This window comes from Bos javanicus, chromosome 1 (genome assembly GCF_032452875.1).
Source record: "Bos javanicus breed banteng chromosome 1, ARS-OSU_banteng_1.0, whole genome shotgun sequence".
Lineage (NCBI taxonomy): Eukaryota > Metazoa > Chordata > Mammalia > Artiodactyla > Bovidae > Bos > Bos javanicus.
Genome location: NC_083868.1, coordinates 66,574,265 through 66,598,536, shown reverse-complemented (window position 1 = coordinate 66,598,536; position 24,272 = coordinate 66,574,265). Strand labels below are relative to the sequence as shown.

The 24,272-nt window shown below is 37.8% G+C and overlaps 1 protein-coding gene and 1 long non-coding RNA gene across 2 annotated transcripts in view; one reads left to right on the top strand and one right to left on the bottom strand.

Annotated features, from left to right (window-relative positions):
* Positions 1 to 18,080, top strand: part of LOC133239887 (uncharacterized) — a 79,612-nt gene extending 61,532 nt beyond the window's left edge. Inside the window, exon 3 of the long non-coding RNA XR_009734026.1 lies at positions 4,487 to 18,080. This is a non-coding gene — a long non-coding RNA (uncharacterized LOC133239887). The remainder of the gene's footprint in view (positions 1 to 4,486) is intronic.
* Positions 1 to 24,272, bottom strand: part of EAF2 (ELL associated factor 2) — a 55,821-nt gene that overhangs the window by 763 nt on the left and 30,786 nt on the right. Inside the window, exon 5 of the mRNA XM_061404062.1 lies at positions 19,920 to 20,177. Within this exon, the coding sequence (XP_061260046.1) occupies positions 19,920 to 20,177 (258 nt within the window). The remainder of the gene's footprint in view (positions 1 to 19,919; positions 20,178 to 24,272) is intronic.

Below are 24,272 nucleotides of genomic sequence, written 5' to 3'. Positions count from 1 at the left end.
GCCAATGGCCGGGGCCAAGAACAGGTTTTGGTCTGTGGCCCGTTAAGAGCTGGCCACACAGCAGGAGGTGAGTGGCGAGTGAGGGAGTGAGCGAAGCTTTATTTCTGCAGCCACTCCCCACCTTCACATTCCCTCCTGAGTTCTGCCTCTTGTCAGATCAGCGGTGGCAAAATAACTCTAATGTGTTGTGCTTGAATCATCCCAAACCATTCCCCCCACCCCTGACACTGACTGTGGAAAAACTGTCTTCCACAAAACTTGTCCCTAGTGCCAAAAAGGTTGGGGACCATTGGTTTAGAAGATCAGACTATTTCGAAGAGTGAAAGAGAGTTGTGTAATTATTTCAAATTCAGTCAGTCATTAAGTAGTATATGTTAAGAGTAACTCATCACTGAATCTTTCGTAATTCATCCACGTGCTTACAGCATGGAACTTATATTCCAGTGGAGGAGACAAACAATAAGCACGTATATTATGTAATATTTATCCTAAGTAGAGATAAATATTATGGAATTTAGACGGGTATGGAAAGAGGGTGGGAGGTAATATTTTAGATAGGGGAGTTAGGAAAGCCTCCTCAGGGTGGGACATTAGAGATCCAAATGTAGGGAGAGACGCATGAAAATACATGAGTATGGAGGAAACTGTCCAGGATCAGGAAAAAGCAAATATAAATGCCCCAAGGCGGAAGCATGCTTTTTGTGTTCTCAGACAGCAAGAATACCACTCTGGCTAGACTAGAAAGAATGAGGAAAAGAATGTTAGGAAATAGGTCATAAAGATATCCAGAAGACCACAGGAGAAGGACTGGTAACTCACCAGCATTCTTGCTGGGAAATCCCATGGACAGAAGGGTCTGGTGGACTACAGTTCATGGGGTCGCAAAAGAGTTGGACACGACTTAGTGACTTAACAACAAATAGTGTGTAGGTCATGGTAGAACCTTTGAATTTTGTTTGAAATATAATGGGAACTCAATTCATTGTAGCTCAAGCTGGTAAAGAATCCTCCTGCAATGCAGGAGATCCTGGTTCAATTCCTGGGTCGGGAAGATCTGCTGGAGAAGGGATAAGCTACCCCCTTCAGTATTATTGGGTTTCCCTGGTGGCTCAGCTGGTAAAGAATCTGCCTGTGAAGAGGGAGACCTGGGTTCGAGCCCTGATTTGGGAAGATCCCCTGGAGAAGGAAAAGGCTACCCACTCCAGTATTTTGGCCTGGAGAATTCCATGGGCTGTATATAGTCCATGGGGTCTCAAAAGAGTCAGACACGACTAAGCGACTTTCACTTTCAATTCATTAGAAAATTTTAAAAAGGCAACTGACTTAAACACTGTATATCAGTGAACAGACTATAATGGTGTGGAAGAAATATGGAATCAGGGAGGACATTTAGTTATGAGTCTATACAGTTTCTCATGTAAGATATAATATTGTCTTTGAGAAAGACAAATACTGTATGATTTCATTTATATGTAGAATCTAAAGAACAAAACAAATGAACAAATATACAGAGAAACAGAGTGACAAATACTGAAACAGGTGCCAAAGTGGAGGTGGGTAGAGTGAGGAGAGAAAAAGGTGAAGGAGAGCAAGTTGTATAAACTCTCAGTTATAAAACATATGTTACAAGTTTGAAATTTACAGTAGGAAGAATATAGTCAACAACTATGTTACATCTTTCTATGGTGATAGATGACAACTAGACTTTTCATTGTGATCACATTTAAATATATAGATGTAACATATATATTTAATAAATATATTGAAACTCATAGAAAAAATCAGGTTTGTGGCTACTGAAAGTAGGGGGTGGAGGATGAGGGAATTAGCTAAAAGGCAATCAAAAGGTACAAACTTCCAGCTATAAGATAAATACTAGGGATGTAATGCATAACATGATAAAAATAATTAACACTATTGTGTGTTATAAAAGAAAACTGTTAAGAGAGTAAATCCTAAGAGTTCTCATCACAAAGAAAAAAAATTTTTTTTCCTATTTCTTTGATGTTTTATCTATATGTGATGATGGATATTCACTAAAACTATTGTGGTAATCATTTCGGGATGTATGTAGTCAAACAGTTGTATACTTTAAAATTATACAGTGCTGTATGTCAATTACATCTCAATAAAACTGGGAAAGAAGAAATAATATTGGTTTTAGACTCAGGTGATTCAGGTGAAGGTGGTGATCAGTGGTCAGATTTATAATTTGCTCTGAAGATAGAGCTTACAGGCCTATCAACAGTATTAGACTTAGTGCATAAGAGAAAGAGAAAAGTGAAGAATGACCCTCAAGTCTTCTGGTCTTACCAACTGGATAAATTGTGGTATCATTTACTGAGATGAGAAGCAGCAGATTACAAGACTATGTAAGAAAAATCACAAGTTCAATTTTTAAAATGTACATTTTCAATACCTAGTAAATATTCAAGTATATATGGTATATACAATTGTATATATAAATCTGAAGCTCAAGGTAAGGCTAGACCTGAAAACTATCTGGGAGTCATTGATTATAGGGGGTTTATTTGGAGCTATAGGATTGGATAAATCTTTTGGGTAGTAAATTTAAATGGTTAAAATTTTTTTCTATTTTTAAACTACTCCACAATCAACAAAAGCTGATATATTCTAAAATTAATATCCAAATTAATAGGAATAGTTTTTAGGCTCTATATAACTTGTAAGACAACTTAGCCCATTGCATGTACTCCAGAACTAATTATGTGATTTGATAAAGAAACCTGCTAAAGGTCTCACAGGACCATTTTGTCATTTTCAAGGCTCAAGTTTCTACTTATTATGCAATTATTGTATGGCATAAGAATGTTCAACTTTATGTGATATCAGTACAATGAGATTCTCAAGTGACAGACACCCAAATGTCCTGAGTTCCACTTTTCTTAATAGACTTCATTCTACGGAGGTTATAAGCACAGTATTACAAATGCTGTTGGTTGAAATGTTCAGTTATGTAGATATGAGATTAGCCTTTGAATATGAGATGCTTAGTAAAGAAAATAGGTTTTCAATTAAAATGGTAATTACAACTTGGGAAAAAGAGTTTACCCATAGCAAATGCATTCTGATACCTAAACCAATGTTTCTCAATGAGAGCAATACTGCTCCTTTAGTAGATGTTACAGAAATGTATGTGAGAGATTGCTTGTCCCAGTGACTTGCAGACTGCTTCATAGATTGCTAGTGGCACACTGTGAAAGGGGAATTTTGGAAGCTTAAATATCTACCAAAGCAAGAACTGCCATGCACAATAAAGAACTCTTCTATATTCTGCAAAACTTTTGAAAGTCCAGTTGGATATTCATGTACTTGTAAGATCTGGTTGTAATTTTAAGGCCAGGACTAATTGCATTCTTAGACACTAAAAGTATTCTTTTGTATAGATTTAAAATTCTCTAAAATTTACAAGGGCTTCTCTGGTGGCTCAGACTGTAAAGAATCTGCCTGCAATACAGACCAGGGTTCAGTCCCTGGGTCAGGAAGATCCCCTGGAGAAGGCAATGGCAACTCACTCCAGTATTCTGGCCTAGAGAATTCCTAGACAGAGAGCCCTGGTGAGCTATATAGTCCATGGGGTCACAAAGAGTTGGACATGACTGAGTGACTAACACAGACACACAAAATTTATAAGGCTGTAACTATCATCCTTGATAGATAAACTGAAAGAAAACTTTATTTTTTTTCAGAATCTTACAAAGATTTTTTAAAACTGTTTTTGAAAACACAGCAATTATCTATGCTGCTCAATGTCTGTGGGTCAGCAATACTGCCCTTCAAAATGTGTCTGTGTATGCAATTCTATGAATATAATGTATATACTTTCCCACTCCTTATTTTAACAAGTTAAATAAGAAATATTACGAACATATGAGTTGAATATTGTCTTGCTTCTCTTAATCCCACATATAATCATTAAAAGTAAGGGCAAACATATAGCACTTTGTTATATCTTCTGGCCATGCCTGAACAAAATAGAATATATATTACCTTACTATAAATGTTTGTCTTAATATTATATTAATCATTTTCAAAGATGTATATCTTTTAGATGATATCAAACTATTAAATTCATTTCATGTTAGTAAAAGGGATTTAAATTATGTTATGAAAAAGGGTGTTGAGTCTGCTAAGGTTGAAATTGGATGACTATAGTAACAGTAAAAAAGGGTTTATTTCCTCTTATTAGGAAACCTACAGTTTGGATAAATTATATCAAGAAAAGAAATTCACTATTTTTTTAAATTCCAATTCGTTATTACTGGTATAACAAAATAGCTGCTGATCTCTCCATAACATTTTTATATCCAAAATATTTCTAAATTCTTTTATTATTTCTATAGCTTGTTGATTCCTTTGGATTTCCTATGTAGACAATTATATTGTCTACAAATAAGGATTATTTTATTTCTTGTTTCCAATTCTTACTTTCATTTCCTTTACTTGTTTTATTGTATTTTTCCAGAACCTTCAGTACAACATTGAATAGACACGGGGTGGTCCTAAGATGGTGGAGGAATAGGATGGGGAGACCACTTTCTCCCCCAAATATTCATCGGAAGAACATTTAAACGCTGAGCAAATTCCACAAAACAACTTCTGAATGCTGGCAGAGGACATCAGGCACCCAGAAAGGCAGCCCATTGTCTTCGAAAGGAGGTAGGACAAAATATAGAAGATAAAAAGAGAGACAAAAGAGGTAGGGATGGAGATTCGTCTCGGGCACAGCACTGTTTATAATAGCCAGGACATGGAAGCAACCTAGATGTCCATCAGCAGATGAATGGATAAGAAAGCTATGGTACATATACACAATGGAGTATTAACTCAGCCATTAAAAAGAATACATTTGAATCAGTTCTAATGAGGTGGATGAAACTGGAGCCTATTATACAGAGTGAAGTAAGCCAGAAGGAAAAACACCAATACAGTATACTAACGCATATATATGGAATTTAGAAAGATGGTAACAATAACCCTGTGTATGAGACAGCAAAAGAGACACTGATGTATAGAACAGTCTTATGGACTCTGTGGGAGAGGGAGAGGGTGGGAAGATTTGGGAGAATGGCATTGAAACATGTAAAATATCATGTATGAAATGAGATGCCAGTCCAGGTTCGATGCACGATACTGGATGTTTGGGGCTAGTGCACTGGGACGACCCAGAAGGATGGTATGGGGAGGGTTCAGGATGGGGAATACATGTATACCTGTGGCGGATTCATTTTGATATTTGGCAAAACTAATACAATTATGTAAAGTTTAAAAATAAAATAAAATAAAAAGAGAGAAGTTTCCAAACACCAGGAAACCCTCTCACAGGCGGGTCTGTGGGGAGTTTTGGAATCTCAGAGGGCAACATAACTGGGAGGAAGAATAAATAAATAAATAATTAAAGCCCACAGATTACGTGCCTAACAGCAGCTCCCAGTGGAGAAGCAGCCCAGACACTAGCATCCGCCACTAGTAAGTAGGGGCTGGACAGGGAGGCGGGGGCTGCATTGCTTAGGGTAAGGATCAGGCCTGAATGCCCCGAGGGCAATCTGAGGGAACTAACTTGAGATAGGAACCCAGACTGTGGGATAGCCAGAGAGAGAGAGAGAAGAAAAAAAAAAGGAGAGAGAGAGGGGGGAAAAAAAAAAAAAACTATCCCAGGAAAAGCCCTAACCTAAGACACCGCCAGGCCCGCTCACAGAACAAAGGACTGAACAGAGCTAGACAGTGGCGGACTGGCCCATCCCCTGCCAGAGACAGGCAGGCAGGCGAGGGCAGCCAGAGCTGGAAGGGGGCAATCGCAGCCCCAGACAGGCACCCTCTACCAAACTGTAAGCAGATTTCATTGCTGACCAAGAATTCTTGGGATTTTGGACGGTTGACATCCGCCAGGATGGTCACAGCCAGAGATTAGCTCCCCAGAAGAGACACATGGCACACCTGAGAAGGCGTGCCCATCGTACACCCAGAAAACTGAGCGGCTGGGACAGGGGAGGTGATAAGATGCACCCCCGCACCTGGGGGTGACTGTTCTCGCCAAGCACCTGGCCACCTCAGCTGCTCGGACCTGGGAAGGGCACAAAACGCAGGCCCAACCAAGTCTGCACCTTTGTGGAGTACCTGAGAACCTGAACCTGAGTGGCTTAGACCTGGGAAGTGTATGCAACCCAGGGTCCGCCTCAGACAGTTCCCAGCAGAGCAACCTATAGCCTGAAAACTGTAGACCATGAAAGCACACACACCGTGAGCAAACCCAGTGTGGCTAAAACACTGCAAGCACTCCCCACACACGCCACTGATATTTGTTTGCAGTGTTCCTCCCTCCCCAAAGCACGACTGAACAAGTGAGCCTAAAAAAGTGACCACCATCGCCCCCTTGTGTCAGGGTAGAAATTAGACACCGAAGAGACCAGCAAACAGAAGCTAAAATAAACAGAGGGAACTGCTTTGGAAGTGACATGTGCAACAGATTAAAACCCTGTAGTTAGCACCGACTAACTACACTGACTAACATAGGAAGGGGCCTATAGATCTTGAGAAGTATAAGCCAGAGAGCCAAACTATCTGAAAATGAACTGACCCCACACTGTCTGCAACAGCTCCAGAGAAAGTCCTAGATATATTTTTACTATTATCATTTTTTGAATTAAAAAATTTTTTTTTTACTTTTTAAGTCCTCTATTAATCCTTTAATTTTTGTTTTTATAATCTATTGATGGTGTCATCACTCACGTAGAGCCAGACATCCCGGAATGTGAAGTCAAGTGGGCCTTAGCATCACTATGAACAAAGCTAGTAGAGGTGATGGAATTCCACTTGAGCTATTTCAAATCCTGAAAGATGATGCTGTGAAAGTGATGGACTCAATATGCCAGCAAATTTGGAAAACTCAGCAGTGGCCACAGGACTGGAAAAGGTCACTTTTCATTTCAATCCCAAAGAAAGGCAATGCCAAAGAATACTCAAACTACCGCACAATTGCACTCATCTCACACGCTAGTAAAGTAATGCTCAAAATTCTCCAAGCCAGGCTTCAGCAATACATGAACTGTGAACTTCCAGATGTTCAACCTGGTTTTAGAAAAGGCAGAGGAACCACAGACCAAATTGCCAACATCTGCAGGATCATAGAAAAGGAAGAGAGTTCCAGAAAAACATCTATTTCTGCTTTGACTATGCCAAAGCCTCTGACTGCATGGATCACAATAAACTGTGGAAAATTCTGAAAGACATGAGAATACCAGACCACCTGACCTGCCTTTTGAGAAACCTGTAAGCAGGTCAGGAAGCAACAGTTAGAACTGGACATGGAACAACAGACTGGCTCAAAATAGGAAAAGGAGTAAGTCAAGGCTGTATATTGTCACCCTGCTTATTTTACTTATATGCAAAGTACATCGTGAGAAACGCTGGGCTGGAAGAAGCACAAGCTGGAATCAAGATTTCCAGGAGAGATATCAATAACCTCAGATTTGCGGATGACAGCACCCTTATGGCAGAAAGTGAAGAGGAACTAAAAAGCCTCTTGATGAAAGTGAAAGAGGAAAGTGAAAAAGTTGGCTTAAAGCTCAACATTCAGAAAATGAAGATCATGGCGTCTGGTCCCATCACTTCATGGTAAATAGATGGGGAAACAGTGTCAGACTTTATTTTTGGGGGCTCCAAAATCATTGCAGATGGTGACTGCAGCCATGAAATTAAAAGACACTTACTCCTTGGAAGGAAAGTTACAACCAAGCTAGATAGCATATTCAAAAGCAGAGACATTACTTTGCCTACAAAGGTCCATCTAGTCAAGGCTATGGTTTTTCCAGTGGTCATGTATGGATGTGAGAGTTGGGCTGTGAAGAAAGCTGAGCACTGAAGAATTGATGCTTTTGAGCTGTGGTGTTGGAAAAGACTTTTGAGAGTCCCTTGGACTGCAAGGAGATCCAACCAGTCCATTCTAAAGGGGATCAGTCCTGGGTGTTCTTTGGAAGGAATGATGCTGAAGCTGAAACTCCAATACTTTGGTCACTTCATGCGAAGAGTTGACTCACTGGGAAAGACTCTGACGCTGGGAGGGATTGGGGGCAGGAGGAGAAGGGGACGACAGAGGATGAGATGGCTGGATGGCATCACTGACTCGATGGACATGAGTTTGAGTGAACTCCAGGAGTTAGTGATGGACAGGGAGGCCTGGCGTGCTGCGATTCACTGAACTGAACTGATTACCTTGCAAAAAAAAAAAAAAAAGACCCTATTTTTAAAGCAAACTTCCTATATAAATTTATAATTTTGTGACTTTTTTTTTTTAAATATTGTATTTCTGAAAATCTAACCTCTACTCTAGATTTTTAATCTCTGCTTTTTGGTATTTGTTATCAATTTTGTACCTTTAAGAACCCAATCTTCAGTACCCATTTTTGTTTGGGAGTGAGATTACTGGCTTGATTGCTCTCTCCCCCTTTGGACTCTCCTTTTTCTCCACCAGGTTGCCTCTATCACCTCCCTCCCCCTACTCTTCCCTACCCAACTCTGTGAATTTCTGTGTGTGTTCTGGGCTGTGGAGAACACTTAGGGAACTGATTACTGCCTGGATCTGTCTTGCTCCTTTTGATTCCCCCTTTTCTCCTCCTGGCCATCTCTGTCTCCTTCCTCCCTCTTCTCTTCTCTGTGTAACTCTGTGAATATCTCTGAGGGGTCCAGACTCTGGAGAGCACATAGGGAAGTGATTACTGGCTAGCTTGCTCTCTCCCCTTTTGATTCCCCCTCTTCTCCTCCTGGTCACTTCTATCTCCCTCCTCCCTCTTGTCTTCTCCATGGAATTCTGAGTGAACCTCTCAGGGTGTCCCTCACTGTGGAGAAACTTTTCATCATTAACCTAGATGTTTCATCATTGGTGCTGTATAGATGGAAAAGTCTTGAGGCTACTGTAAGAATAAGACTGAAAACCAGAGGCAGGAGGCTTAAGTCCAAAACCTGAGAATACCAGAGAACTTCTGACTCCAGGGAACATTAATTGATAAGAGCTCATCAAAAGCCTCCATACCTACATTGAAACCAAACACCATCCAAGAGCCAACAAGTCCCAGAGCAAGACATACCACACAAATTCTCCAGCAACACAGGAACATAGCTCTGAGCTTCAATATATAGGCTGCCCAAAGTCACACCAAACCCACTGACATCTCAAAACTCACTACTGGACACTTCATTGCAGAAGCGCCAGCTCCACCCACCAGAACACCTGACACAAGCTTCCCTAACCAGGAAACCTTGACAAGCCACCTGTCCAACCCTACCCACAGCAAGGAACCTCCACAATAAAGAAGAACCTCAAACTGCCAGAATGTGGAAAGGCCACCCCAAACACAGCAATATAAACAAGATGAAAAGGCAGAGACCTACCCAGCAGGTAAAGGAACAGGATAAATGCCCACCAAACCAAACAAAAGAGGAAGAGATAGAGAATCTACTGATAAAGAATTCCAAATAATGATAGTGAAAATGATCCAAAATCTTGAAAACAAAATGGAGTTACAGATAAATAGCCTGAAGACAAGGATTGAGAAGATGCAAGAAATGTTTAACAAGGACCTAGAAGAAATAAAAAAGAGTCAATATATAATGAATAATGCAATAAATGAGATCAAAAACACTCTGGAGGGAACCAACAGTAGAATAATGGAGGTAGAAGATAGGATAAGTGAGGTAGAAGATAGAATGGTAGAAATAAATGAAGCAGAGAGGAAAAAAGAAAAAAAGAATTAAATGAGGACAACTTCAGAGACCTCTGGAACAATGTTAAACATCCCAACATTTGAATCATAGGAGTCCCAGAGGAAGAAGACAAAAAGAAAGACCATGAGAAAATACTTGAAGAGATAATAGTTGAAAACTTCCCTAAAATGGGGAAGGAAATAGTCACACAAGTCCAAGAAACCCAGAGAGTCCCAAACAGCATAAACCCAAGGCAAAACAGCCCAAGACACATATTAATCAAATTGATAAAGATCGAACACAAAGAACAAATATTAAAAGCAGCAAGGGAAAAACAACAAATTAGACACAAGGGGATTCCCATAAGGATAACAGCTGATCTTTCAATAGAAACCCTTCAGGCCAGAAGGGAATGGTAGGACATACTTAAAGTTATGAAAGAGAGAAACCTACAACCCAAATTACTGTACCCAGCAAGGATCTCATTCAAATATGAAGGAGAAATCAAAATCTTTACAGACAAGCAAAAGCTGAGAGAATTCAGCACCACCAAACCAGCTCTCCAACAAATGATAAAGGATCTTCTCTAGACAGGAAACACAGAAAGGGTATATAAACTCGAACCCAAAACAACAAAGTAAATGGCAATGGGATCATACTTATCAATAATTACCTTAAATGTAAATGGGCTGAATGCCCCAACCAAAAGACAAAGACTGGCTGAATGGATACAAAAACAGACCCCTATATATGCTGTCCACAAGACACCCACCTCAAAACAAGGGACACATACAGACTGAAAGTGAAGGGCTGGAAAAAGATATTCCATGCAAATAGAGACCAAAAGAAAGCAGGAGTAGCAATACTCAATTCAGATAAAATAGACTTTAAAATAAAGGCTGTGAAAAGAGACAAAGAAGGACACTATATAATGATCAAAGGGTCAATCCAAGAAGAAGATATAACAATTATAAATATATATGCACCCAACATAGGAGCACTGTGATATGTAAGGCAAATGCTAACAAGTATGAAAGGGGAAATTAACAATAACACAATAATAGTAGGAGACTTTAATACCCCACTCACACCTATGGATAGATCAACTAAACAGAAAATTAACAAGGAAACACAAACTTTAAATGATACAATAGACCTGCTGTTAAGTCGCTTCAGTCGTGTCTGACTCTGTGCGACCCCAGAGACGGCAGCGCACCAGGCTCCCCCGTCCCTGGGATTCTCAAGGCAAGAACACTGGAGTGGGTTGCCATTGCCTGCTCCAATGCATGAAAGTGAAAAGTGAAAGGGAAGTCGCTCAGTCATGTCCAACTCTTAGTGACCCCATGGACTGCAACCTACCAGGCTCCTCTGTCCATGGGATTTTCCAGGCAAGAGTACTGGAGTGGGGTGCCATTGCCTTCTCCAGATAATATAGACCAGGTAGACCTAATTGATATCTACAGGACATTTCACCCCAAAACAATGAATTTCACCTTTTCCTCAAGTGCACATGGAACCTTCTCCAGGATAGATCACAGCTTGGGCCACAAATCTAGCCTTGGTAAATTCAAAAAAACTGTAATCATGCCAATCATCTTTTCTGACCACAATGCAGTAAGATTACATGTCAGTTATGAATTGCACTCATCTCACATGCTAGTCACTAAGAGTCGGACTCGACTGAGCGACTTCACTTTCACTTTCATGCATTGGAGAAGGAAATGGCAACCCACTCCAGTATTCTTGCCTGGAGAATCCCAGGAATGGGGGAGCCTGGTGGGTTGCCCTCTATGGGGTTGCAGAGTCAGACACGACTGAAGCGAGTTAGCAGCAGCAGCAGCACATGCTAGTAAGGTACTGCTCAAAATTCTCCAAGCCAGGCTTCAGCAATACGTGAACACTGAACTTCCAGATGTTAAAGCTTGTTTTAGAAAAAGGCAGAGGAACCACAGATCAAATTGCCAACATCCACTGGATCATGGAAAAAGCAAGAGAGCTCCAGAAAAACATCTATTTCTGCTTTATTGACTATGCCAAAGCCCTTGACTGTGTGGACCACAATAAACTATAAAAAATTACCTTCAAGAGACGGGAATACCAGACAACCTGACCTGCCTCTTGAGAAACCTATATACAGGTCAGGAAGCAACAGTTAGAACTAGACATAGAACATTAGACTGGTTCCAAATAGGAAAAGGAGTACGTCAAGGCTGTATATTGTCACCCTGCTTATTTAACTTATATGCAGAGTACATCATGAGAAATGCTGGGCTGGAAGAAGCACAAGCTGGAATCAAGATTGCCGGGAGAAATATCAATAACCTCAGATATGCAGATGACACCACCCTTATGGCAGAAAGTGAAGAGGAACTAAAAAGCCTCTTGATGAAAGTAAAAGAGGAGAATTAAAAAGTTGGCTTAATGTTCAACATTCAGAAAACAAAGATCATGGCATCTGGTCCCATCACTTCATGAGAAATAGATGGGGAAACAGTGGAAACAGTGTCAGACTTTATTTTTTTGGGCTCCAGAATCACTGCAGATGGTGACTGCAGCCATGAAATTAAAAGACACATTCCTTGGAAGAAAAGTTATGACCAACCTAGATAGCATATTCAAAAGCAGAGACATTACTTTGCCAACAAAGGTCCATCTAGTCAATGCTATGGTTTTTCCAGTGGTCACGGATGGATGTGAGAGTTGGACTGTGAAGAAAGCTGAGCGCCACAGAATTGATGCTTTTGAACTGTGGAAAAGACTCTCGAGAGTCCCTTGGACTGCAAGGAGATCCAACCAGTCCATTATAAAGGTGATCAGCCCTGGGTGTTCTTTGGAAAGAATGATGCTAAAGCTGAAACTCCAGTACTTTGGCCACCTCATGCGAAGAGTTGACTCATTGGAAAAGACTCTGATGCTGGGAGGGATTGGGGGCAGGAGGAATTGGGGACGACAGAGGATGAGATGGCTAGATGGCATCACTGACTCGATGGACGTGAGTTTGAGTGAACTCCGGGAGATGGTGATGGACAGGGAGGCCTGGCGTGCTGCAATTCATGGGGTTGCAAAGAGTTGGACACGACTGAGCGACTGAACTGAACTGAACAAGAGAAAAACTATTAAAAATTCCAACATATGGAGGCTGAACAACATGCTGCTGAATAACCAACAAATTACAGAAGAAATAAAAAAACAAATCAAAATATGCATATAAATGAATGAAAATGAAAATACAACAACCCAAAACCTATGGGACACTGTAAGCAGTGCTAAGGGGAAGGTTCATAGCAATACAGGTTTACCTCAAGAAACAAGAAAAAAAGTCAAATAAATAACCTAACTCTACACCTAAAGCAACTAGAAAAGGAAGAAATGAAGAAACCCAGGGTTAGTAAAAGGAAAGAAATCTTTAACATTAGGGCAGAAATAAATGCAAAAGAAACAAAAGAGACCATAGCAAAAATCAACAAAGCTAAAAGCTGGTTCTTTGAGAAGATAAATAAAATTGACAAACCATTAGCCAGACTCATCAAGAAACAAAGGGAGAAGAATCAAGTCAACAAAATTAGAAATGAAAATGGAGAAATCACAACAGATAACACAGAAATACAAAGGATCATAAGAGACTACTATCAGCAACTATATGCCAATAAAATGGACAACTTGGAAGAAATGGACAAATTCTTAGAAAAGTACAACTTTCCAAAACTGGACCAGGAAGAAATAGAAAATCTTAACAGACCCTTCACAAGCACAGAAATTGAAAGTGTAATCAAAAATCTTCCAGCAAACAAAAGCCCAGGACCAGATGGCTTCACAGCTAAATTCTACCAAAAATTTAGAGAAGGGCTAACACCTAACCTACTCAAACTCTTCCCTGAAAATTGCAGAGGAAGGTAAACTTCCAAATTCATTCTATGAGGCCACCATCACCCTAATACCAAAACCAGAGAGAGATGCCACAAAAAAAGAAAACTACAGGCCAATATCACTGAAGAACACAGATGCAAAAATTCTTAACAAAATTCTAGCAAACAGAATCCAACAACATATTAAAAAGATCATACACCATGACCAAGTGGGCTTTATCCCAGGGATGCAAGGATTCTTCCATATCCACAAATCAATCAACGTAATACACCACATTAACAAATTGAAAGATAAAAACCATATGATTATCTCAATAGATGCAGAGAAAGCCTTTGACAAAATTCAACACCCATTTATAATAAAAACCCTCCAGAAGGCAGGCATAGAGGAACCATACCTCAACATAATAAAAGTCATAAATGACAAACCGACAGCAAACATTATCCTCAATGGTGAAAAATTGAAAGCATTTCCCCTAAAGTCAGGAACAAGACAAGGGTGCCCACTCTTGCCACTACTATTCAACATAGTTTTGGAAGTTTTGGCCACAGCAATCAGAGCAGAAAAAGAAATAAAAGGAATCCAGATTGGAAAAGAAGAAGTAAAACTCTCAGTGTTTGCAGATGACATGATCCTCTACATAGAAAACCCTGAAGACTCCACCAGAAAATTACTAGAACTAATCAATGAATGTAGTAAAGTTGCAGGATATAAAATTAACACACAGAAATCCCTTGCATTCCTATACACTAATAATGAGAAAACAAAAGGAGAAATTAAGTAAACAATTCCATTCACCACTGCAACAAAAAGAATAAAATACTTAGGAATATATCTACCTAAAGAAACAGAAGACTTATATATAGAAAACTATTAAACACTGATGAAAGAAATCAAAGAGGAAGCAAACAGATGGAGAAATATACCATGTTCATGGACTGGAAGACTCAGTATAGTGAAAATCAGTATACTACCCAAAGCAATCTATAGATTCAATCCAATCCCTATCAAGCTACCAACAGTATTTTTCACAGAACTAGAACAAATACTTTCACAATTTGTACGGAAATACAAAAAATACTCAAATAGCCAAAACAATCTTGAGAACTGGAGGAATCAACCTGCCTGACTTCAGGCTCTACTACAAAGCTACAGTCATAAAGACAGCATGGTACTGGCACAAGGACAGAAATATAGATCAATGGAACAAAATAGAAAGCCCAGAGATAAATCCACGCACTTTTGGACACCTTATCTTTGACAAAGGAGGCAAGAATATACAATGGAGAAAACACAATCTCTTTAACAAGTGGTGCTGGGAAAACTGGTCAACCACTTGTAAAAGAATGAAACTAGAACACTTTCTAACACCATACGCAAAAATAAACTCAAAATGGATTAAAGACCTAAATGTAAGACCAGAAACTATAAAACTCCTAGAGGAAAACATAGGCAAAACACTCTCCGAGATAAATCACAGCAGGATCCTCTATGACCCACCTCCCAGAGTAATGGAAATAAAAGCAAAAATAAACAAATGGGACCTAATTAAACTTAAAAGCTTTTGCACAATGAAGGAAACGAAAATACAGCCTTCAGAATGGGAGAAAATAATAGCAAACGAAGCAACTGACAAAGAATTAATCTTAAAAATATACAAGTAACTCCTTCAGCTCAATTCCAGAAAAATAAACGACCCAATCAAAATATGGGCCAAACAACTAAACAGACATTTCTCCAAAGAAGACATACAGATGGTTAACAAACACATGAAAAGATGCTCAACATCACTCATTATCAGAGAAATGCAAATCAAAACCACTATGAGGTACCATTTCATGCCAGTCAGAATGGCTGCTATCCAGAAGTCTACAAGCAACAAATGCTGGCGAGGGTGTGGAGAAAAGGGAACTCTCTTACACTGTTGGTGGAAATGCAAACTAATACAGCCACTATGGAAAACAGTGTGGAGATTCCTTAAAGAGATTCCTCTTACACTGATGGTGGGAATGCAGACTAGTACAGTGTGGAGAACAGTGTGGAGATTCCTTAAAAAACTGGAAATAGAACTGCCATATGACCCAGCAATCCCACTGCTGGGCATACACACCGAGTAAACCAGAATTGAAAGAGACACATGTACCCCAATGTTCATCGCAGCACTGTTTATAATAGCCATGACATGGAAGCAACCTAGATGTCCATCGGCAGACAAGTGGATTAGAACACTGTGGTACATATACACAATGGAATATTACTCAGCCATTAAAAAGAATACATTTGAATCAGTTCTAATGAGGTGGATGAAACTGGAGCCTATTATACAGAGTGAAGTAAGCCAGAAAGAAAAAAAACACCAATATAGAATATTAACACATATATATGGAATTTAGAAAGATGGTAATGATGACCCTATAGTGAGACAGCAAAAGAGACACAGATGTATAGAAGAGTCTTTTGGACTCTGTGGGAGAGGCTAAGGGTGAGATGATTTGGGAGAATGGCATTGAAACATGTATATTATCCTATTTGAAATGGATCAGCAGTCCAGGTTCGATGCATGAGACAGGGTGCTTGGGGCTGGTGCACTGGGATGACCCAGAGGGATGGGGAGGGAGGTGGGAGGGGGGTTCAGGATGGGGAACACATGTACACCCACAGTGGATTCATGTCAATGTATGGCAAAATCACTATAATATTGTAAAGTAATTTAGCCTCCAATTAAAATAAATAAATTTATATTTAAAAAAAACATTGAATAGACATAATGATATTAGTCCTCTTTACCTTCTTCCTGATTTTAATGGAAATGTTTCTGGAGTCTGTATAATATTGGCAGTAGTTTTGCTTTTTGTAATGAACTTTTATAATATTAAGGAAATTTCCTTACAATCTTAAGTAAAAGTTTTAAAATTAATAAATATTGGCTTTTGTCAAAATCAAATTTGTTGAAATGATCATATGGCTTTATTCCTATAATCTAGTAATATGGTAAATTATTATTGATATTATTTCAGATATTGAACATATATTACATTTCTGTGATGAGCTTTATTGGTTTGTGATTTTAGCATGCTTGTTTTAATATCTTAGTAATTTTAGATTCATGTTAAGTGAAATTGGTCTATAATGCTTTTTGTCTTGTTTCTGTTCAGTTTTGGTATTGAGATTATCCTAAAATTATAAAAGAATTGAATTGCTTCTCCCAGTATTCTACTCTCTGAAATAGTTTGTAGAAGAATTGTTTGTTCTTTGAAGATTTGTTAAAATTCATCTGTAAAATTATCTTCAGTTTTCTAGCATCTTGGGGATATGGAAATAGGGTTAAGGAGAAAGAGTCATTAATTGTTAATGGTTTCCTCAGATTTTCCACTCCTTTTTGAGTCATATTGGCTAAATTTTATTTTTCTTCCTAGAAAATCATCCATATGTGTGTTAGTTACTCAGTCATGTTCTACTCTTTGCAACCCCATGGACTGCAGCCCGCCAGGCTCCTCTGTCTATGGAATTCTCCATGCAAGAATACTGAAGTGGGTTGCCATTTCCTCCTCCAGGGGATCTTCCTGACCCAGGGATTGAACCAGGGTCTCGTGCACTGCAGGCAGATTCTTAACCATCAGAGTCACCAGAGAAGCCAAAATCATTTGTGTTTATGCCAAATTTACTGAGATAAATTTTTTGTAAAGTTCGGAGAAGGCAATGGCACCCCACTCCAGTACTCTTGCCTGGAAAATCCCATGGATGGAGCCTGGTAGGCTGCAGTCCATGGGGTCACTAAGAGTCAGACATGACTGAGAGAATTCCCTTTCACTTTTCACTTTCATGCATTGGAGCAGGCAATGGCAACCCACTCCAGTGTTCTTGCCTGGAGAATCCCAGGGACGGGGGAGCCTGGTGGGCTTCCATCTATGGGGTCGCACAGAGTCGGACACGACTGGAGTGACTTAGCAGCAGCAGCAGCATAATTTAAAAAATAAAATATATAATTTTAACCACTTTTTCATTCCTAATATTGTGTTTTTTTCTTTTTCTTTCTTCAAGCGACTTAGAAGTTGGTCTTTTTTTAGTTTTCAAAGAAGTAACTTCTAGCCTTGTTGATCTTCTAATGTTTCTTTGTTATCTATTACACTAATTTCAATTCTAATATACAATATTTTCTTTCCCTGCTTTAAGATACTATTGTTTTCCTAGTTCCTCAAGGTGAAACTCTCACTCATTTATTTTTAATTTTTTAAAAAAAGAACATTTTGAGACTATAAAGTTCCCTATAAGTACCTTTTAGGTGGTACCCCAAAACTGCTGAGATATTCTTGACATTACTTAATTACAAATATTTTTTAATTTCATTGTAATTTCCTTTTAACACATAAATCACTAGATATGTGCTCCAAAGTTTCTAAGCATGTATTTTGAACTATTTTTTGTTATTTATTTATATTCTCATTGTCTATAGTCATATGATGATTAATAAAATATGATTTCTTTTAAATGTGTTCATTTGTCCTAGTAGAAATTAATTTCATAAATGTTTTACATTCATATTCTTGAAAGTATACCTGCTTTTTATTTTTATATTGTAAGATTCTACATATTTACTATTAGAACAGGCATATTCAGTCTTTCAAGGCAATAGAAATAAAACAAAAATAAACAAATGGGATGTAATCAAACTTAAAAGTTTTTGCACAGCAAAGGAAACCATAAACCAAATGAAAAGACAACCTATAGAACGGGAGAAAATATTCACAAATGATGCAACTGACAGGGCTTAATTTCCAATATATTAGTATTCTTAATGTTCCAAACCAAAGAACCCAATTGAAAAATGGGCAGACGATCTAGAGACATTTCTCCAAAGAAGAAATACAAATAGCCAATAGATACATTAAAAGATGCTAAACAAAGCTAATTATTAGAAAAATGCAAATCACCTCACATTAAACAGCCATCATTAAATGGTCTACAAATAAGAAATGCTGGAGAGGGTGTGGAGAAAAAGGGACCCTTCTACACTGCTTGTAAGAATGTAAGTTGGTGCAACCACTGTGGAAACCTGTATGGAGGTTTTTTCAGAAAACTAAAGACAGAATTACAATATGATCCAGCAACCCCACTCCTGGGCATATATCCAGAGGAAAACCATAATTCAAAAAGATATATGCACCCCTATGTTCACAGAAAGCATTATTCAAAATTGCCAAGTCATGGAAACAATCTAAATGTCCATCAAGAGATCAATGGATAAAGAAGATATGGTATATATTTACAATGGAATACTACTCAGTCATGAAAAAGAACAAAATAATGCCATTTGCAACAACACAGATGCAACTAGAGATTATCATACTAATTGAAATAAGTCAGAATAAAAGAGACAAATACCATACAATATCACTTACATGTGGAATCTAAAAGATGACACGAATTGACCTATCTAAGAAACAGAAACAGGTACTTTGTCAGTGCTAGTATTATGTGATAAGCAAAATAAACAAGATCACAGCCCTCTTGGAGCTTATAAGATAATAAATCAAGCAACATATAAATTAGTAAATGACAACTGATATAAAGAAGATACTGCTCTGAAGGTCTATAACAAGGGGGATTTGATCTTGTCAGAAGAGTCAAGAAAGACTTTCTTGATCAAGTAAATCCTGGAATATAATCTAGAGAATAAATTATCTACATGAAAAGAAAGATATATTTCTAGCTGAATAGAGAGTTAGTGTAAGTCCCTGAGGTAGGCAGGTAGGTAGGACTTCTGTGTCTAGAGCTGAGAGGTGTGGGTGAGAGATGCAAATTTACAAGTTATATGTATACAAGTATTGATTGCAAGAGAAATATAGAACTTATCTGAGGAAAGATTATAGAATAAAAAGAAAAAAGGACCTAGAATTAAGCTTTGAGAAACTTCAGCTGTAATAACTGAGTAGAAGATTATAAGCCAGCAAAGAAAAGACAGAAAAGTGTCTTGAAAGAAAGGAGAAAAGCCAGTAAGGCATTATGTCACAGAATCAAAAGAAAATGAATAACTTAATAAGAAGGTGATTTCTGTTAAATTATGGTGATTTGTGTTAAATAATGGTGTTATTTAACACAAATAAATTTTTATATTTTGTTATTTAACACAAATAAATTTTTAAATTTTTATTTATTATAAATAAATAATGGTGTTATTTAACACAAATAATTTGTGTTAAATAATTTATGTTAAATAATGGTGATTTCTGTTAATAAAAAAGAAGCAATTCTATTTAAATTTTAGGTCGTAATCAGTGTGGTTCCATTGTGAATTCTTACTTTTCCAATTACTCATGCTTTTGTATACTTACTTAAAGTATTCATCAGAAGACCATTGTTGTCATGATGTTTATTCTGACCAGCCACTATCTCAGGAATCCTGCACTGTGGCATGATAGACATGGTAGGATGTTCTGAGATATAGTTCCCTGGATCAGGAGAGGATTTGCACTCTTCATCTTCTGAATCACTGGAACTGTCCTCACTGCTTGAAGATGATGAGCTTTTGGAATCTGATGAACTATCACAACTACTCATCTGGTCCATTAGACTAGCTTCTGCTTTCAGTTCTGAAAATTAAACAGAATTTAACAGTTAGGTCAAAATAATGTTAACTATATATTTAAATATATAGTTAATAAATAATGTTAACTATAAATATTAAATAAACATAATAAAATTTGAACGTGTCAGTTTCTAATAAACTTGATGAGGAATAAATAATGTATACATTCACAGCATTTTATGATTTTATTTAAAAAGCTCCTCTACTAGTACAAAATGAAAAGTAAAACCCCACTTCCTACCCCATCCTCAAGTTCTTTTAATCCTACTCTCCAGGAATAATCACTCCTAACAGTTTCTTGTCACCATATATGTTTTAAAATTCTGCTTGGAAAATGGCATTTTAGATTTTGACACCCAATTCACCTGTTGTTAGAGCTTGAGTGTGGTCTTTGTTATCACCCAACCAAGAGTTTTCTGAAGGGGTAGGTTATAAGATATCCTGACTATGCTATTCCTCCTCTCGTCCTTTCTGAGGTCTCTAACCAGATTACCTTCCTCTTTTCATCTTTCAGAGTTCTCCTTTGGTTGTCTTTTGCATTGTTTCCTGGGTGTATAGTTTTACTTTGTGGGAAGAAGCAGAAACAGATAAGTCTATGTCATCTTGTCCCACAATACATTTTAAAAGACTGAATTTATACAGAGTGTGTTTTCTACCAAAACAAAATAAAATTTAAAAGTTATAAATGGAACCTAGATAATCTTAAAATATTTGAGAAGTAAATGCTCTTCTGAAAAACCCATGGATCAAGGAAGAAATAAAAAAGATTTTAGAAAATACTAATTAAAAGAAAATGAAACCACAATTTATCAAAATCTGTGGAATAAAAATTAAGTACATTTTGGAAACAAATTTAAAACATTAAATGATTATGTTGGGGGAAAAAGACGTTTCAATTAAGTGAACGAAGCTGTACGTAAGAAGCTAGAGAAAGAAAGAGCAAAATTAAACAAGCAGAAGGAAAAAAAATTAAGAGCAAAAAACAAGAAAGAACCAAAAGAGTGAAAATATATGAAACGAAAATTGATTGCTTTTAGATAAATAATGTTGATAAAACTCAGCTGGGTTTATCAAGAAAAAAGACACTAAACATGAATTAGAGAAGGAAATGGCAACCTACTCCAGTATTCTCGGTTGAAGAATCTCATGGACAGAGGAGCCTGGCAGGCAACAGTCCATAGCGTCGCAAGAGTCAGACATGGCTTAGTGACTAAACCACCATCACCAAACATGAATTACTAATATAAGGAGTCAAAGAGGTGACAGCACTACAGATCTTACAGCATTAAAAGAATAGGAAGAAAGATTGTGAACTACTTTATGCCCATAAACATAGTAAATTAGATGAAATGGATCAATTCCTTGAAAGGCACAAACTACTAAGGTTCACTCAAGAAGAAACAGCCTAAATATCCCTAAAAATTAGGTTGTAGTTATAACCTTCCCCACACCCTGCACACAAATCTCCAGTGACAGAAGACTTCACTAGTGAATTATACTGGTTATTTAAGGGAGAAATAATATGAGCTTGATGCAAATTCTTCTGTATAATTAAGAAGGAAGGAATACTTTCCATTTCATTCCATAGGGCCAGAATTACTGATACAGAAATTCAACAGAGACATTACCAAACCAAACCAAACCAAACACCCAATGTCCTTTATGAACCTGGTCACAAAACTTTTAAGCAAAATTTTAGTAAATCAAATTTAATAATATATACCAGTGGTTTTCAACCAGCTACAATTTTCTCACCTAGGAAGACATCTGGGAATGTTTGAAAACATTTTTGGTTGCCACAATGGGGGGCAAGTGGTGATACCAGCATCTACTGGGTAGAAGCTAGAGAGGCTGCTAAGTACTTTACAATACACAAGTCAACGCCTGACCAAGCACCATCCAATTCCAAATGCCAATATTGCTGAGGCTGAGAAGTGCTAATATTTAAAAGGACAATATATAATGACTAAGTGGGATTTTCCAAGGAATACAAACTTTTAAAAATCAATCCATATAGTTCACTTTGTTAAAACCTGAAAAATAAAAGCCATCTCAAAACAGCAGAAATTTCAACAGTAGTTCTTGACAAAAAAAAAAAAGGAAAAAAACTTTCAGCATCATTGAAATATAAGTTAACCTGATGAAGGACATCTAGAAAGAACTTACTGCTGAAATCATACATAATTGTAAAGAACTGAAATCATATGTAACTCTAAAGGACTGAATATATTCTATCGTCAGAAACGAGGTTTTCCACTTTGACCACCTCTAGTCAATGCTGAATTGAAGGTTCTACTTGGTACAATAAGTTGTGAAAAAGAAATAAGTATCAACAGATTGGAAAGGGAGAGGTAAAATTGTCATTATTTACAGATAACATGACTATAAATGTAGAAAATCTTAAGTTACCTTCAAAAAAAGTTCAAGAATAATGAGTTTAGCAAGGTTAAATATAACAAGGACAATATACAAAAATCAGTTTCATTCCAATCCCAAAGAAAGGCATGCCAAAGAATGTTTAAACTACCACAGAATTGCCCTCATTTCACATGCTAGCAAAGTAATGCTCAAAATTCTCCAAGCTAGGCTTCAACAGTACATGAACCAAGAACTTCCAGATATTCAAGCTGGATTTAGAAAAGGCAGAGGAACCAGAGACCAAACTTCCAACATTTGTTGCATCATAGAAAAAGCAACAGAATTCCAGAAAAATATCTACTTCTGTTTCACTGACTACGCTAAAGCCTTTGAATGTGTGGAACATGACAAACTGATGAAAATTCTTCAAGAGATGAGAATACCAGGCCACTTTACCTGCCACCTAAGGAACCTGTTTGCAGGTCAAGAAGCAACAGTTAGAACTGGAAATAGAACAACAGACTGGTTCCAAATTGGGAAAGGAGTATGTCAAGGCAGTATATTGTCACCCTGCTTATTTAACTTATATGCAGAGTACATCATGCAAAAATGCTGGGCTGGATGAAGAAGAAGCTGGCCTCAAGACTGCAGGGAGAAATATAAATAACCTCAAATATGCAGATGACACTACCCTTATGGCAGAAAGCAAAGAGGCACTAAAGAGCCTCTTGATGAAATTGAAACAGGAGAGTGAAAAAGCTGGCTTAAAACTCAACATTCAAAAAACTAAGATCATGGCATCTGGTCCCATCATTTCATGGCAAATAGATGGGGAAACAATGGAAACAGTGAGAGACTTTATTTTGGGGGGCTCCAAAATCACTGCAAATGGTGACTGCAGCCATGAAATTAAAAGACAGTTGCTCCTTGGAAGAAAAGCTATGAAAAACCTAGACAGCATATTAAAAAGCAGAGACATTACTTTGCCAACAAAGGTCCATCTAGTCAAAGGTATGATTTTTCCAGTAGTCATGTATGGATGTGAGTGTTGGACCATAAATAAGGCTGAGTGTTGACGAATTGATGCTTTTGAACCATCAAAAGGAGAAGACTGTTAAGAAGACTTCTTGGAAGTCTTCTTCTTAGAAGACTGTTGGAGAAGACTCTTGAGAGTCTCTTGGACTGCAAGGAGATCAAACCAGCCCATCCTAAAGGAAATCAATCCTGAATATTCATTGGGAAGACTGGTGCTGAAGCTGAAACTCCAATACTTTGGCCACCTAGTGTGAAAAGCCAACTCATTAGAAAAGACCCTGATGCTGGGAAAGATTAAAGGCAGGAGAAGGGGACAACAGAGGACGAGATGGTTGGATGGCATTGTCAACTCAATGGACATGAGTTTGTGCAAGCTCCAGGAGATGGTGAAAGACAGGAAAGCCTGGAGTGCTGTCGCATGGGGTCGCAGTCAGACATGACTGAGTGACTGCACAACACCATAGATAATTTTGACAAAATATTTGAAGGACCTGTATGCTGAAAACCATAAAGCATTTCTAAAAGAAATTAAATATTTAAATAAATGGAGAGAGATACTGTGAGGAAAAAAAAAACTGTCCATATATACGTGGGTCTATTTCTGAACTTTTATCTAACACATAGATCTATTTGTTTATATTTATGCCAACACCATATTGTCTTGTTAGCTTTATAATAATTTTGAAATCAGGAAGTTTTAGTCTTA